Below are 17,786 nucleotides of genomic sequence, written 5' to 3'. Positions count from 1 at the left end.
GTCCCAATGACCGTCCATTCACTCAACGACCCTCTTACCCTCAACTCACTCAATGACCCTCCACTCACTCAATGACCCTCTGACCCTCCAATCACTCAATGAACCTCTGACCCTCCACTCAATCATTGACCCTCCTACCCTCCTCTCACTCAGTGTCCCAATGACCCTCCACTCGCTCAGTGTCCCTCTTACCCTCCACTCACTCAATGAACCTCTGACCCTCCACTCAATCATTGACCCTCCTACCCTCCTCTAACTCAATGACCCTCTGACCCTCTCCTCATTCAGTGTCCCTCTTACCCTCCACTCACTCAATGACCCTCTGACCCTCCATTCGCTCAGTGCCCTTCTGATCCTCCACTCACTCAATGACCCTCTGACCCTCCACTCACTCAGTGTCCCTCAGAGCCTCCACTCACTCACTGACCCTCCTACCCTCCACTCACGCAGAGTCCCTCAGAGCCTCTACTCACTCAATGACCCACCTACCCTCCACTCACTCAGTGTCCCTCTTACCCTCCACTCACTCAATGACCCTCTGACACTCCACTCACTCAATGACCCTCCTACTCTCCACTCACTCAATGACCCTCTGACCCTCCAATCACTCAGTACCCTGCTCATCCTCCACTCACGCACTGACCCTCTGACCCTCCACTCACTCAGTGTCCCTCAGAGCCTCCACTCACTCAATGACACTCCTACCCTCCACTCACTGTCTCTCTGACCCTCCACTCACTCAATGACCCTCTTACCCTCCACTCATTCACTGTCCGCTGACCCTCCACTCACTCAATGACCCTCTTACCCTCCACTCACTCAGTGTCCGCTGACCCTTCACTCACTCAGTGTCTGCTGACCCTCCACTCACTCAGAGTCCACTGACCCTCCACTCACTCAGTGTCCCTCTTACCGTCCACTCATTCAATGACCCTCTGACCATCCACTCACTCAATGACCTTCTTACCCTCATTCACTCAATGACCCTCCTACCCTCCACTCACGCAGTGTCCGCTGATCCTCCACTCACTCAGTGTCTCTGACTCTCCACTCAGTGTCCGCTGAATCTCCACTCACTCAGTGTCCCTCTTACCCGCCAATCACTCAATGCCCCTCTGACCCTCCACTCACTCAGGGTCCCTCTGACCCTCCATCACTCAATGTCCCTCTTACTCCCCACTCACTCAGTGTCTGCTGACCCTACACTCATGCAGTGTCTCTCTGACCATCCACTCACTCAAGGTCCCTCCTACCCGCCAATCACGCATTGTCCCTCTTACCCTCAACTGACTCAATGTCCCTCTTATCCTCCACTCACTCAGTGTCCCTCTGACCTTCCATTACTCAATGTCCCTCTTGCCCTTCACTCACTCAATGACCCTCTGACCCTCCACTCATTCAATGACACTCCGACCCTCCACTCACTCAAAGAACCTCTGACCCTCCAATCACTCAGTGTCCCTCTGACCCTCCATTACTCAATGACCCTCTTGCCCTTCACTCACTCAATGACCCTCTGACCCTCCACTCATTCAATGACACTCCTACCCTCCACTCACTCAGTGTCTCTCTGACCCTCCACTCACTCAATGACCCTCTTACCCTCCACTCATTCACTGTCCGCTGACCCTCCACTCACTCAATGACCCTCTTACCCTCCACTCACTCAGTGTCCGCTGACCCTTCACTCACTCAGTGTCTGCTGACCCTCCACCCACTCAGAGTCCACTGACCCTCCACTCACTCAGTGTCCCTCTTACCGTCCACTCACTCAATGACCCTCTGACCATCCACTCACTCAATGGTCTTCTTACCCTCATTCACTCAATGACCCTCCTACCCTCCACTCACTCACTGTCCGCTGATCCTCCACTCACTCAGTGTCCCTCTTACCTGCCAATCACTCAATGCCCCTCTGACCCTCCACTCACTCAGGGTCCCTCTGACCCTCCATCACTCAATGTCCCTCTTACGCCCCACTCACTCAGCGTCTGCTGACCCTACACTCATGCAGTGTCTCTCTGACCATCCACTCACTCAATGACCCTCCAACCCGCCAATCACGCAATGTCCCTCTTACCCTCAACTGACTCAACGTCCCTCTTATCCTCCATTACTCAATGTGCCGCTTGCCCTTCACTCACTCTATGAACCTCTGACCCTCCACTTATTCAATGACCCTCTGACCCTCCACTCACTCAGTGTCCCTCTTACCCTCCACTGACTCAATGACCCTCAGAGCCTCCACTCACTCAATTACACTCCTACCCTCCACTCACTCAATGAGCCTCCTACTCTCCACTCACTCAAAGAACCTCTGACCCACTACTCACTCAGTGTCCCTCTGACCCTCCATTACTCAATGACCCTCTTGCCCTTCACTCACTCAATGACCCTCTGACCCTCCACTCATTCAATGACCCTCTGACCCTCCACTCACTCAGTGTCTCTCTTACCCTCCACTGACTCAATGACCCTCTGACTCTCCACTCACTCAATGACACTCCTACCCTCCACTCACTCAGTGTCTCTCTGACCCTCCACTCACTCAATGACCCGCTTACCCTCCACTCACTACGTGTCCGCTAAACCCTTCACTCACTCAGTGTCTGCTGACCCTCCACCCACTCAGAGTCCACTGACCCTCCACTCACTCAGTGTCCCTCTTACCGTCCACTCACTCAATGACCCTCTGACCATCCACTCACTCAATGGCCTTCTTTCCCTCATTCACTCAATGACCCTCCTACCCTCCACTCACTCAGTGTCCGCTGATCCTCCACTCACTCAGTGTCTCTGACTCTCCACTCAGTGTCCGCTGAATCTCCACTCACTCAGTGTCCCTCTTACCTGCCAATCACTCAATGCCCCTCTGACCATCCACTCACTCAGGGTCGCTATGACCCTCCATCACTCAATGTCCCTCTTACTCCCCACTCACTCAGTGTCTGCTGACCCTACACTCATGCAGTGTCTCTCTGACCATCCACTCACTCAATGACCCTCCTACCCGCCAATCACGCAATGTCCCTCTTACCCTCTACTGACTCAATGTCCCTCTTATCCTCAACTCACTCAGTGTCCCTCTGACCCTCCATTACTCAATGTCCCTCTTGCCCTTCACTCACTCAATGAACCTCTGACCCTCCACTCATTCAATGACCCTCTGACCCTCCACTCACTCAGTGTCCCTCTTACCCTCCACTGACTCAATGACCCTCAGAGCCTCCACTCACTCAATTACACTCCTACCCTCCACTCACTCAATGAGCCTCCTACTCTCCACTCACTCAAAGAACCTCTGACCCACCACTCACTCAGTGTCCCTCTGACCCTCCATTACTCAATGACCCTCTTGCCCTTCACTCACTCAATGACCCTCTGACCCTCCACTCATTCAATGACCCTCTGACCCTCCACTCACTCAGTGTCTCTCTTACCCTCCACTGACTCAATGACCCTCTGACTCTCCACTCACTCAATGACACTCCTACCCTCCACTCACTCAGTGTCTCTCTGACCCTCCACTCACTCAATGACCCGCTTACCCTCCACTCACTACGTGTCCGCTGACCCTTCACTCACTCAGTGTCTGCTGACCCTCCACCCACTCAGAGTCCACTGACCCTCCACTCACTCAGTGTCCCTCTTACCGTCCACTCACTCAATGACCCTCTGACCATCCACTCACTCAATGGCCTTCTTTCCCTCATTCACTCAATGACCCTCCTACCCTCCACTCACTCAGTGTCCGCTGATCCTCCACTCACTCAGTGTCTCTGACTCTCCACTCAGTGTCCGCTGAATCTCCACTCACTCAGTGTCCCTCTTACCTGCCAATCACTCAATGCCCCTCTGACCATCCACTCACTCAGGGTCGCTATGACCCTCCATCACTCAATGTCCCTCTTACTCCCCACTCACTCAGTGTCTGCTGACCCTACACTCATGCAGTGTCTCTCTGACCATCCACTCACTCAATGACCCTCCTACCCGCCAATCACGCAATGTCCCTCTTACCCTCTACTGACTCAATGTCCCTCTTATCCTCCACTCACTCAGTGTCCCTCTGACCCTCCATTACTCAATGTCCCTCTTGCCCTTCACTCACTCAATGACCCTCTGACCCTCCACTCATTCAATGACCCTCTGACCCTCCACTCACTCAGTGTCCCTCTTACCCTCCACTGACTCAATGACCCTCTGACCCTCCACTCACTCAGCGTCCCTCTTACCCCCCACTCACTCAAAGAACCTCTGACCCTCCTCTCAATCATTGACCCTCCTACCCTCCTCTCACTCAGTGTCCCAATGACCATCCACTCACACAATGACCCTCTGACTCTCCACCCACTCAATGACCCTCTCACCCTCCACACGCTCGGTGCCCTTCTGATCCTCCACTCACTCAATGACCCTCTTACCCTCCACTAACACAAGGACCCTCTCACCCTCCACTCACTCAATGACCCTCCTACTCTCCACGCACTCAATGACCCTCTGACCCTCCACTCGCTCAGTGCCCTTCTGATCCTCCACTCACTCAATGACCCTCTTACCCTCCACTAACACAAGGACCCTCTGACCCTCCACTCACTCAATGACCCTCCAACTCTCCACTCACTCAATGACCCTCTGACCCGCCACACGCTCAGTGCCCTACTGATGCTCCACTCACTCAGTGTCCCTCTGATCCTCCACTGAGTGTCCGCTGACCCTCCACTCACTCATTGTCCCTCTGACCCTCTCCTCACTCAGTGTCCCTCTTACCCTCCATTCACTCAATGACCCTCTGTCCCTCCACTCACTCAAAGACCCTCTGACCCTCCACTTACTCAGTGTCCCTCTGACCCTTCACTCACTAAGTGACCCTCTGACCTCCACTTACTCAGTGTCCTCTGACCCTCCACTCACTCAATGTCCACTGACCCTCCACTCATTCAGAGCCCTTCTTACTCTCTACTCACTCAATAGCCCTCTGAACCTCCACTCACTCAATGGCCCACCTGCCCTCCACTCACTCAGTGTCCCTCTTACCCTCCACTCACTCAAAGAACCTCTGACCCTCCAATCACTCAGTGTCCCTCTGACCCTCCATTACTCAATGACCCTCTTGCCCTTCACTCATCAATGACCCTCTGACCCTCCACTCATTCAATGACACTCCTACCCTCCACTCACTCAGTGTCTCTCTGACCCTCCACTCACTCAATGACCCTCTTACCCTCCACTCATTCACTGTCCGCTGACCCTCCACTCACTCAATGACCCTCTTACCCTCCACTCACTCAGTGTCCGCTGACCCTTCACTCACTCAGTGTCTGCTGACCCTCCACCCACTCAGAGTCCACTGACCCTCCACTCACTCAGTGTCCCTCTTACCGTCCACTCACTCAATGACCCTCTGACCATCCACTCACTCAATTGCCTTCTTACCCTCATTCACTCAATGACCCTCCTACCCTCCACTCACTCACTGTCCGCTGATCCTCCACTCACTCAGTGTCCCTCTTACCTGCCAATCACTCAATGCCCCTCTGACCCTCCACTCACTCAGGGTCCCTCTGACCCTCCATCACTCAATGTCCCTCTTACGCCCCACTCACTCAGTGTCTGCTGACCCTACACTCATGCAGTGTCTCTCTGACCATCCACTCACTCAATGACCCTCCAACCCGCCAATCACGCAATGTCCCTCTTACCCTCAACTGACTCAACGTCCCTCTTATCCTCCATTACTCAATGTGCCGCTTGCCCTTCACTCACTCTATGACCCTCTGACCCTCCACTCATTCAATGACCCTCTGACCCTCCACTCACTCAGTGTCCCTCTTACCCTCCACTGACTCAATGACCCTCAGAGCCTCCACTCACTCAATGACACTCCTACCCTCCACTCACTCAATGAGCCTCCTACTCTCCACTCACTCAAAGAACCTCTGACCCTCCACTCACTCAGTGTCCCTCTGACCCTCCATTACTCAATGACCCTCTTGCCCTTCACTCACTCAATGACTCTCTGACCCTCCACTCATTCAATGACCCTCTGACCCTCCACTCACTCAGTGTCTCTCTTACCCTCCACTGACTCAATGACCCTCTGACTCTCCACTCACTCAATGACACTCCTACCCTCCACTCACTCAGTGTCTCTCTGACCCTCCACTCACTCAATGACCCTCTTACCCTCCACTCATTCACTGTCCGCTGACCCTCCACTCACTCAATGACCCTCTTACCCTCCACTCACTCAGTGTCCGCTGACCCTTCACTCACTCAGTGTCTGCTGACCCTCCACCCACTCAGAGTCCACTGACCCTCCACTCACTCAGTGTCCCTCTTACCGTCCACTCACTCAATGACCCTCTGACCATCCACTCACTCAATTGCCTTCTTACCCTCATTCACTCAATGACCCTCCTACCCTCCACTCACTCACTGTCCGCTGATCCTCCACTCACTCAGTGTCCCTCTTACCTGCCAATCACTCAATGCCCCTCTGACCCTCCACTCACTCAGGGTCCCTCTGACCCTCCATCACTCAATGTCCCTCTTACGCCCCACTCACTCAGTGTCTGCTGACCCTACACTCATGCAGTGTCTCTCTGACCATCCACTCACTCAATGACCCTCCAACCCGCCAATCACGCAATGTCCCTCTTACCCTCAACTGACTCAACGTCCCTCTTATCCTCCATTACTCAATGTGCCGCTTGCCCTTCACTCACTCTATGACCCTCTGACCCTCCACTCATTCAATGACCCTCTGACCCTCCACTCACTCAGTGTCCCTCTTACCCTCCACTGACTCAATGACCCTCAGAGCCTCCACTCACTCAATGACACTCCTACCCTCCACTCACTCAATGAGCCTCCTACTCTCCACTCACTCAAAGAACCTCTGACCCTCCACTCACTCAGTGTCCCTCTGACCCTCCATTACTCAATGACCCTCTTGCCCTTCACTCACTCAATGACTCTCTGACCCTCCACTCATTCAATGACCCTCTGACCCTCCACTCACTCAGTGTCTCTCTTACCCTCCACTGACTCAATGACCCTCTGACTCTCCACTCACTCAATGACACTCCTACCCTCCACTCACTCAGTGTCTCTCTGACCCTCCACTCACTCAATGACCCGCTTACCCTCCACTCACTCACTGTCCGCTGACCGTCCACTCACTCAATGACCCTCTTACCCTCCACTCACTACGTGTCCGCTGACCCTTCACTCACTCAGTGTCTGCTGACCCTCCACCCACTCAGAGTCCACTGACCCTCCACTCACTCAGTGTCCCTCTTACCGTCCACTCACTCAATGACCCTCTGACCATCCACTCACTCAATGGCCTTCTTTCCATCATTCACTCAATGACCCTCCTACCCTCCACTCACTCAGTGTCCGCTGATCCTCCACTCACTCAGTGTCTCTGTCTCTCCACTCAGTGTCCGCTGAATCTCCACTCACTCAGTGTCCCTCTTACCTGCCAATCACTCAATGCCCCTCTGACCATCCACTCACTCAGGGTCGCTATGACCCTCCATCACTCAATGTCCCTCTTACTCCCCACTCACTCTGTGTCTGCTGACCCTACACTCATGCAGTGTCTCTCTGACCATCCACTCACTCAATGACCCTCCTACCCGCCAATCACGCAATGTCCCTCTTACCCTCTACTGACTCAATGTCCCTCTTATCCTCCACTCACTCAGTGTCCCTCTGACCCTCCATTACTCAATGTCCCTCTTGCCCTTCACTCACTCAATGACCCTCTGACCCTCCACTCATTCAATGACCCTCTGACCCTCCACTCACTCAGTGTCCCTCTTACCCTCCACTGACTCAATGACCCCGTGACCCTCCACTCACTCAATGATCCTCCTACTCTCCACTCACTCAATAACCCTCTGACCCTCCATTCACTCAATGACCCTCTGACCCTCCACTCACTCAGCGTCCCTCTTACCCCCCACTCACTCAAAGAACCTCTGACCCTCCTCTCAATCATTGACCCTCCTACCCTCCTCTCACTCAGTGTCCCAATGACCATCCACTCACACAATGACCCTCTGACTCTCCACTCACTCAATGACCCTCTCACCCTCCACTCGCTCAGTGCCCTTCTGATCCTCCACTCACTCAATGACCCTCTTACCCTCCACTAACACAAGGACCCTCTGACCCGCCACTCACTCAATGACCCTCCTACTCTCCACTCACTCAATGACCCTCTGACCCTCCACTCGCTCAGTGCCCTTCTGATCCTCCACTCACTCAATGACCCTCTTACCCTCCACTAACACAAGGACCCTCTGACCCTCCACTCACTCAATGACCCTCCTACTCTCCACTCACTCAATGACCCTCTGACCCTCCACTCGCTCAGTGCCCTTCTGATGCTCCACTCACTCAGTGTCCCTCTGATCCTCCACTGGGTGTCCGCTGACCCTCCACTCACTCATTGTCCCTCTGACCCTCTCCTCACTCAGTGTCCCTCTTACCCTCCATTCACTCAATGACCGTCTGTCCCTCCACTCACTCAAAGACCCTCTGACCCTCCACTTACTCAGTGTCCCTCTGACCCTTCACTCACTAAGTGACCCTCTGACCTCCACTTACTCAGTGTCCTCTGACCCTCCACTCACTCAATGTCCACTGACCCTCCACTCATTCAGAGCCCTTCTTACCCTCTACTCACTCAATAGCCCTCTGAACCTCCACTCACTCAATGGCCCACCTGCCCTCCACTCACTCAGTGTCCCTCGTACCCTCCACTCACTCAGTGTCCCTCTGGCCCTCCACTCACTCAGTGTCCCTCTGACCCTTCACTCACTCAGTGATCCTCTGACCTCCACTTATTCAGTGTCCTCTGAACCTCCACTCACTCAATGTCCACTGACCCTCCAGTCATTCAGTGTCCCTCTTACCCTCCACTGACTCAATGACCCTCTGACCCTCCACTCACTCAGTGTCCACTGATCCTCCACTCACTCAATGACCCTCTGACCATCTACTCAAGTGTCCCTCTTACCCTCCTCTCACTCAATGACCCTCTGACCATCCACTCACTCAATGGCCTTCATACCCTCATTCACTCAATGACCGTCCTACCCCCCACTCACTCAGTATCCGCTGATCCTCCACTCACTCAGTGTCTCTGACTCTCCACTCAGTGTCCGCTGAATCTCCACTCACTCAGTGTCCCTCTTACCCGCCAATCACTCAATGCCCCTCTGACCCTCCACTCACTCAGGGTCCCTCTGACCCTCCATCACTCAATGTCCCTCTTACTCCCCACTCACTCAGTGTCTGCTGACCCTCCACTCACTCAGTGTCCCTCTTACCCTCCACTCACTCAGTGTCCCTCTGGCCCTCCACTCACTCAGTGTCCCTCTGACCCTTCCCTCACTCAGTGATCCTCTGACCTCCACTTACTCAGTGTCCTCTGAACCTCCACTCACTCAATGTACACTGACCCTCCACTCATTCAGTGTCCCTCTTACCCTCCACTGACTCAATGACCCTCTGACCCTCCACTCACTCAGTGTCCACTGATCCTCCACTCACTCAATGACACTCTGACCATCTACTCAAGTGTCCCTCTTACCCTCCACTCACTCAATGACCCTCTGACCATCCACTCACTCAATGGCCTTCATACCCTCATTCACTCAATGACCGTCCTACCCTCGACTCACTCAGTATCCGCTGATCCTCCACTCACTCAGTGTCTCTGACTCTCCACAGTGTCCGCTGAATCTCCACTCACTCAGTGTCCCTCTTACCCGCCAATCACTCAATGCCCCTCTGACCCTCCACTCACTCAGGGTCCCTCTGACCCTCCATCACTCAATGCCCCTCTTACTCCCCACTCACTCAGTGTCTGCTGACCCTCCACTCACTCAGTGTCTCTCTGACCCTCCACTCATGCAGTGTCTTTCTGACTGTCCACTCACTCAATGACCCTCCCACCCGCCAATCACGCAATGTCCCTCTTTCACTCAACTAACTCAATGTCCCTCTTTTCCTCCACTCACACAGGGTCCCTCTGACCCTCCATTACTCAATGTCCCTCTTGCCCTTCACTCACTCAATGACCCTCTGACCCTCCACATTCAATGACCCTCTGACCCTCCACTCACTCAGTGTCCCTCTTACCCTCCACTGACTCAATGACCCTCCACTCACTCAATGATCCTCCTACTCTCCACTCACTCAATAACCCTCTGACCCTCCATTCACTCAATGACCCTCTGACCCTCCACTCACTCAATGACCCTCTTACGCTCCACTAACACGAGGACCCTCTGACCCTCCACTCACTCAATGACCCTCCTACTCTCCACTCACTCAATGACCCTTTGACCCTCCACTCGCTCAGTGTCCTTCTGATCCTCCACTCACTCAATGACCCTCTTAAGCTCCACTAACACAAGGACCCTCTGACCCTCCACTCACTCAATGACCCTCCTACTCTTCACTCACTCAATGACCCTCTGACCCTCCACTCGCTCAGTGCTCTTCTGATCCTCCACTCACTCAATGACCCTCCTACTCTCCACTTACACAATGACCCTCTGACCCTCCACTCGCTCAGTGCTCTTCTGATCCTCCACTCACTCAATGGCCCTCTGACCCTCCACTCACTCAGTGCTCTTCTGATCCTCCACTCACTCAATGACCCTCCTACTCTCCACTCACTCAATGACCCTCTGACCCTCCACTCACTCAGTGCCCTTCTGATCCGCCACTCACTCAATGACCCTCTGACCCTCCACTCACTCAGTGTCCATCAGAGCCTCCTGTCATTCAATGACCCTCCTACCCTCCACTCACTCAGTGTCCGCTGACCCTTCACTCACTCAGTGTCTGCTGACCCTCCACCCACTCAGAGTCCACTGACCCTCCACTCACTCAGTGTCCCTCTTACTGTCCACTCACTCAATGACCCTCTGACCATCCACTCACTCAATGGCCTTCTTTCCCTCATTCACTCAATGACCCTCCTACCCTCCACTCACTCAGTGTCCGCTGATCCTCCACTCACTCAGTGTCTCTGACTCTCCACTCAGTGTCCGCTGAATCTCCACTCACTCAGTGTCCCACTTACCCGCCAATCACTCAATACCCCTCTGACCCTCCACTCACTCAGGGTCCCTCTGACCCTCCATCACTCAATGTCCCTCTTACTCCCCACTCACTCAGTGTCTGCTGACCCTCCACTCACTCAGTGTCTCTCTGACCCTCCACTCATGCAGTGTCTTTCTGACCGTCCACTCACTCAATGACCCTCCTACCCGCCAATCACGCAATGTCCCTCTTACCCTCAACTAACTCAATGTCCCTCTTATCCTCCACTCACACAGGGTCCCTCTGACCCTCCATTACTCAATGTCCCTCTTGCCCTTCACTCACTCAATGACCCTCTGACCCTCCACTCACTCAGTGTCCGCTGATCCTCCACACTCAGTGTCTCTGACTCTCCACTCAGTGTCCGCTGAATCTCCACTCACTCAGTGTCCCTCTTACCCGCCAATCACTCAATGCCCCTCTGACCCTCCACTCACTCAGGGTCGCTATGACCCTCCATCACTCAATGTCCCTCTTACTCCCCACTCACTCAGTGTCTGCTGACCCTACACTCATGCAGTGTCTCTCTGACCATCCACTCACTCAATGACCCTCCTACCATCCACTCACTCTGTGTCCGCTGACCCTCCATTCACTCAGTGTCTGCTGACCCTCCACTCACTCAGTGTCCGCTGACCCTCCACACACTCAGTGTCCCTCTGACCCTCCACTCACTCAATGACCCTCTTACCCTCCACTAACACAAGGACCCTCTGACCCTCCACTCACTCAATGACCCTCCTACTCTCCACTCACTCAATGACCCTCTGACCCTCCACTCGCTCAGTGCCCTTCTGATCCTCCACTCATTCAAAAACCCTCTGACCCTCCACTCACTCAGTGTCCATCAGAGCCTCCACTCACTCAATGACCCTCCTACCCTCCACTCACTCAGTGTCCCTCTGACCCTCCACTCACTCAATGACCCTTACCCTCCACTCACTCTGTGTCCGCTGACCCTCCATTCAATCAGTGTCCCTCTGACCCTCCACTCACTCAATGACCCTCTTATCCTCCACTAACACAAGGACCCTCCGACCCTCCACTCACTTAATGACCCTCCTACTCTCCACTCACTCAATGACCCTCTGATCCTCCACTCGCTCAGTGCCCTTCTGACCCTCCACTCACTCAGTGTCTCTCTGACCCTCCACTGAGTATCCGCTTACCCTCCACTCACTCATTGCCCCTCTGACCCTCTCCTCACTCAGTGTCTCTCTTACCCTCCATTCACTCAATGACCCTCTGTCCCTCCACTCACTCAAGGACCCTCTGACCTTCCACTCACACAGTGTCCCTCTGACCCTTCACTCACTCAGTGACCCTCTGACCTCCACTTACTCAGTGTCCTCTGACCCTCCACTCACTCAATGTCCACTGACCCTCCACTCATTCAGAGTCCTTCTTACCCTCTACTCACTCAATAGCCCTCTGAACCTCCGCTCACTCAATGACCCTCCTTCCCTCCACTCACTCAGTGTCCACTGATCCTGCACTCACTCAGTGTCCCTCTTACCCTTCACTCACTCAATGACCCTATTACCCGCCACAGACTCAATGACCCTCTGATTCTCCACTCACTCAATGACCCCCTGACCCTCTACTCAAGTGTCCCTCTTACCCTCCACTCACTCAATGACCCTCTGGCCCTCCACTCACTCAATGACCCTCTGACACTCCACTCATTCATTGACCCTCCTACCCTCCTCTCACTCAGTGTCCCAATGACCCTACACTCGCTCAGTGTCCCTCTTACCCTCCACTCACTCAATGAACCTCTGACCCTCCACTCAATCATTGACCCTCTTACCCTTCTCTCACTCAGTGTCCCAATGACCGTCCACTCACTCAATGACCCTCTTACCCTCCATTCACTCAATGACCCTCTTACCCTCCACTCACTCAATGACCCTCTGACCCTCCACTCACTCAGTGTCCCTCTGACCCTCCACTCACTCAATGACCCTCTGATCCTCCACTCACTCAATGACCCTCCTACTCTCCACCCACTCAATGGCCCTCTTACCCTCCACTCACTCAATGACCCTCTTCTCCTCCACTCACTCAGTGTCCTTCTGACCCTCCACTCACTCAGTGTCCCTCTAACCCTCCACTTATTCGATGACCCTCTGACCCTTCACTCACTCAATGACCCTCCTACCCTCCACTGACTCAAGGACCCTCTGATCCTCCACTCACTCAATGACCCTCCTACTCTCCACTCACTCAATGACCCTCTTGCCCTCCACTCACTCAGTGTCCTTCTGACCCTCCACTCACTCAGTGTCCTTCTGACCCTCCACTCACTCAATGTTCCTCTGACCCTCCACTCACTCAATGTCCCTCTTACCCTCCACTCACTCAGTGTCCTTCTGACCCTCCACTCACTCAATGACCCTTTGACCCCCCCCACTCAGTGTCCCTCTGACCCTCCACTCACTCAATGTCCCTCTGACCCTCCACTCACTCAATGACCCTCTTATCCTCCACTCACTCAGTGTCCTTCTGACCCTCCACTCACTCAGTGTCCTTCTGACCCTCTACTCACTCAATGACCCTTTGACCCCCCCACTCACATTGTCCCTCTGACCCTCCACTCACTTAATGTCCGCTGACCCTCCACTCATTCATTGTCCCTCTTACCCTCCACTCACTCAGTGTTGACTGACCTTCATCACTGAATGACCCTCTGACCCTCCACCCACTCATTCACTCGATGACCCTGACCTCCCATTCACTCTCCTCACTGAATGTCCCTCGGTCCCTCCGCTCACTCAATGACCCTCTTACTCGCCACACTCAACGTCCCTCTGATCTTCCTCTCTCACTCAATCGCCCTCTGATCCTGCTCTCTCACTCAATGACCTTCCTCACTCAACGAACCCTCCTCACTCAATGACCCCTGACCCTCCTCATTCACTCAATGACCCCTGACCCTCCTCTTTCACTCAATGACCCCTGACCCTCCTCTCCCACTCAACGACTCCTTGACCCTTCTTCATTGCCTCACAAAGCTGGTGGTCGTTCCCCCTGAAGGTGGAGGAGGGGAGAGTTACTGCAGGCCGGACTGTGTTGGGTTGTTGGCGTCGATAGGGAGGAACTGTTGCCAGGTGGCAGGAGGTTGGTGAACCAGAGGGGTACAGATTGAAGGCGATCGGCTAAGGGACCAGAGGCGACACGAGGCGAGGTTTCTTTGACATGGCGAGTCGTTGAGACCGGAAACACGCTGCCTGAAAGGTCGGCGGTAGCAGATTCAATCGTAACTTTCAAATGGGGAAATTGGAGGAATGCTCGAAGGGGAGAAAGTTACAGGGACACGGGCGGTGGGGGAGGGGATGGGGGAAGAGCAGGGAGGGTGTGTGCTTCTCTGGATAGCTCTGCCGGAGAGCTGGGACAGGCATGACGGGCCGAACTGCCTCCTCCTGTGCTTTGGGAGAAGACGAACTGATGGTGACTGTTCTCTCTCTCTCTCTCTCTCTCTCTCTCTCTCTCCAGGATGTTGGTTGGAGCCCCTCTCCTGGAAGACGCCAGTCAACATCGCACTGGTGCAGTCTACAAATGCAGATACGAGGAGAGAACTTGCAACAAACTGAACTTGCAGAGTAAGGGACTTTATCAAATTTCGACCAAAGAGCACCCATTTGATTTCATCCGGAGAGCAGTACCGAGGGAGCGCCGCACTGTCGGAGGGGCAGTGCTGTACATATACAGGAGCTGAGAACACACACACACACACACCTTACAGTACCAGACGGGAGTGAACCAATCCCTTTCACCCACTGTGTTTACTATGATCATTCATTCGGTCATTTATCTATTACAAATTGGTAAATATTAACTCCCATTTCCGTTTTGCTTTCGACTCAGTGCCAAACGGAACAGAAAACATGGGTCTCTCACTGGCAGCAAGTGACGCATCGACACCGAGAGTTCTTGTAAGTATCGACACTGTCCCCCATCAAACACTCCCCAGGACAGGTACAGTACTGGGGTTAGATACAGAGTAAAGCTCCCTCTACACTGTCCCCATCAAACACTCCCCAGGACAGGTACAGTACTGGGGTTAGATACAGAGTAAAGCTCCCTCTACACTGTCCCCCATCAAACACTCCCCAGGACAGGTACAGTACTGGGGTTAGATACAGAGTAAAGCTCCCTCTACACTGTCCCCCATCAAACACTCCCCAGGACAGGTACAGTACGGGGGTTAGATACAGAGTAAAGCTCCCTCTACACTGTCCCCCATCAAACACTCCCTGGACAGGTACAGTACGGGGGTTAGATACAGAGTAAAGCTCCCTTTACACTGTCCCCCATCAAACACTCCCCAGGACAGGTACAATACGGGGGTTAGATACAGAGTAAAGCTCCCTCTACACTGTCCCCATCAAACACTCCCAGGACAGGTACAGTACGGGGGTTAGATACAGAGGAAAGCTCCCTCTACACTGTCCCCATCAAACACTCCCAGGACAGGTACAGTACGGGGGGTTAGATACAGAGTAAAGCTGTATAAAAAGGGGACTCTGGCGCTGAGAGACTTGCTCCCTCAGTTGCCACAGGGTTAATGCTGGTGTCCTAAAAAACAAAAACGGGGGTTAGATACAGGGTTGACGCATGTTGTGTGTGGAACCTTCTGAACTGCTTGCTTTCTGCTCCAGGCCTGCGCACCCCGTCTATCCTACGCTTGTCACACCAACACCTACATCAACGGCTACTGTGATGTTCTCGGTGCGTCATTTGGACCGTGGGAAAGGATTCCACCGAAACCGCTAGGTAATTCCCTGCGCCGCAGCCCCAGATGGGTCATTGGCAGGAACATTTGAGGTGAACTCTATGGGAAAATCACTGGACGACGGGGAAGACTGACGCCACTGTCTGGAGTCCCCCGTCACAAACTCCGTTCGCCAGCTGCCGGACTCCGTCCCGCTCCCTGGCGACTGTCTCAGTCCGAACGCAGACTGCTCGCAACCCCGGTGTCAAATGTACTCCCGAGGTGGGATTCCCAACACGCGTTTCGAAAATATATATATTCTGCTTTGCTGGTCTACCGACCAAAGTAAATAACCTCACGCTTACTCCCGCCTTACACCCCGCCTTGTAGCCCACTCGCTGAACCTGTCCGGGTCAGCCTCAAAGGCCGGCACCGCCCCCCCCCCCCCGGCTCGCTCCGTCCTCCCTCACCGTCCCTTCTCCAGATGGCGGGGGAGAGAGGATGTGTCGTCAGCGGTGCCCTGTGACCTTCGGAAAGTGTATAACGCTGAGAGAGGGACTTTGAAAAGGGGACAAACTGCCACCGTTAATCCAAACGCCCGGCACTTTTCTCGTCCTCGCAGCGTGTCCCAAGGCTTTGATTGATATCGCGTTTCTGATCGATGGCTCAGGCAGTGTGAGCAACACCGATTTCGAGAGGATGAAGGACTTCATCCGAGCGATTATGAAAAGGTTCAGCAGCCGGGAAACGCAGGTAGGAAACCCTGGCCCCTCCGGGGGGGGGGGGCGGGGGGTGGGGGGGGGGGGGGGGGGGCAAGCGAAGGAGGCCCTCGGGCCTGCTCCGTCAGGCTGTACGACCACGGCCGAATTGCCTGCTCTCCCCTTGCGTGTTAATTTGATACATTCGCTCCCGGGCAACGCGGGCGTCCGCTGGCCACAAACGGCGCTAGACAAATGCAAGTCCACCTTTGTGCTCCAAGTTAACAGATGTTTTTCTTCTGCAGATTGCGTTGGCGCAGTTTAGCTCAAACGCCAGGACAGAGTTCACCTTTCATCAGTACAATCAGGATCCTAATAAAGAAAATTTAGTGAACATTATAAGGCAGATCCATGGCGGTACAGACACGCCAAATGGGATTAATTATGTCGTGTGAGTATCAGGACACAATACCCTCACTAAACTGCTTGCAGCAGTGCTAATCATCGAATTATGGAACGGTTAGAGTGCAGGAACGGGACCACTCGGCCCCTCGATTTATAAACCGCAGGATCCCCGTATGCCTTATTAACCACTTTCTCAATCTGTCCTGCCATCTTCAATGATGGTAGCACACGGTGTGTGAGATAGGCTAACTTAGCACCAGGCCGAGAACGGAGCCTGGGCCTTTCCTGCCCTGTGCGGGGCGGCGCAGTACCACACACGGTGTGTGAGATCGGCTAACTTAGCACCAGGCCGAGAACGGAGCCTGGGCCTTTCCTGCCCTGTGCGGGGCGGCTCAGTACCGCACAGCGGGTGAGAGGTCGGCTAACTTAGCACCAGGCCGAGAACGGAGCCTGGGCCTTTCCTGCCCTGTGCGGGGCGGCGCAGTACCACACACGGTGTGTGAGATCGGCTAACTTAGCACCAGGCCGAGAACGGAGCCTGGGCCTTTCCTGCTCTGTGCATGGCACAAGAGCCTCAATTATTTTACCTGATTTGCTTTACAGGGATACAATATTCACACTGTCCGCGGGTGCACGGAATGAAGCAAAACGGATCCTGATCACAATCACCGATGGAGAGTCTTATAATACAAATTTTGGAGACGCCATTTACGCAGCTGATCAGAAAAAGATCCAACGTTATGCAATTGGGGTGAGCTCAAAGTTGCCGCAATTTTTTTTCAAAAGCGCCAATTCTCAAACCTCTCCACCTCTCTCCTTCATGACACTCTTTGCAA

The 17,786-nt window shown here is 54.0% G+C and overlaps 1 protein-coding gene across 1 annotated transcript in view; it reads left to right on the top strand.

The window, feature by feature from the left end:
- Positions 1–17,786, top strand: part of LOC137362551 (integrin alpha-X-like) — a 66,623-nt gene that overhangs the window by 23,473 nt on the left and 25,364 nt on the right. The window contains exons 3-8 of the mRNA XM_068026939.1: positions 14,629–14,735; positions 15,001–15,068; positions 15,795–15,909; positions 16,470–16,600; positions 16,851–16,996; positions 17,554–17,701. Coding sequence (XP_067883040.1) covers positions 14,629–14,735; positions 15,001–15,068; positions 15,795–15,909; positions 16,470–16,600; positions 16,851–16,996; positions 17,554–17,701 — 715 coding nt within the window. The remainder of the gene's footprint in view (positions 1–14,628; positions 14,736–15,000; positions 15,069–15,794; positions 15,910–16,469; positions 16,601–16,850; positions 16,997–17,553; positions 17,702–17,786) is intronic.

The sequence above is a fragment of the Heterodontus francisci genome, unplaced genomic scaffold (assembly GCF_036365525.1).
Source record: "Heterodontus francisci isolate sHetFra1 unplaced genomic scaffold, sHetFra1.hap1 HAP1_SCAFFOLD_545, whole genome shotgun sequence".
In the NCBI taxonomy this organism is placed as follows: domain Eukaryota; kingdom Metazoa; phylum Chordata; class Chondrichthyes; order Heterodontiformes; family Heterodontidae; genus Heterodontus; species Heterodontus francisci.
The sequence above is the reverse complement of the archived record's forward strand: the minus strand, read 5'-3'. Positions and strand labels throughout refer to the sequence as shown.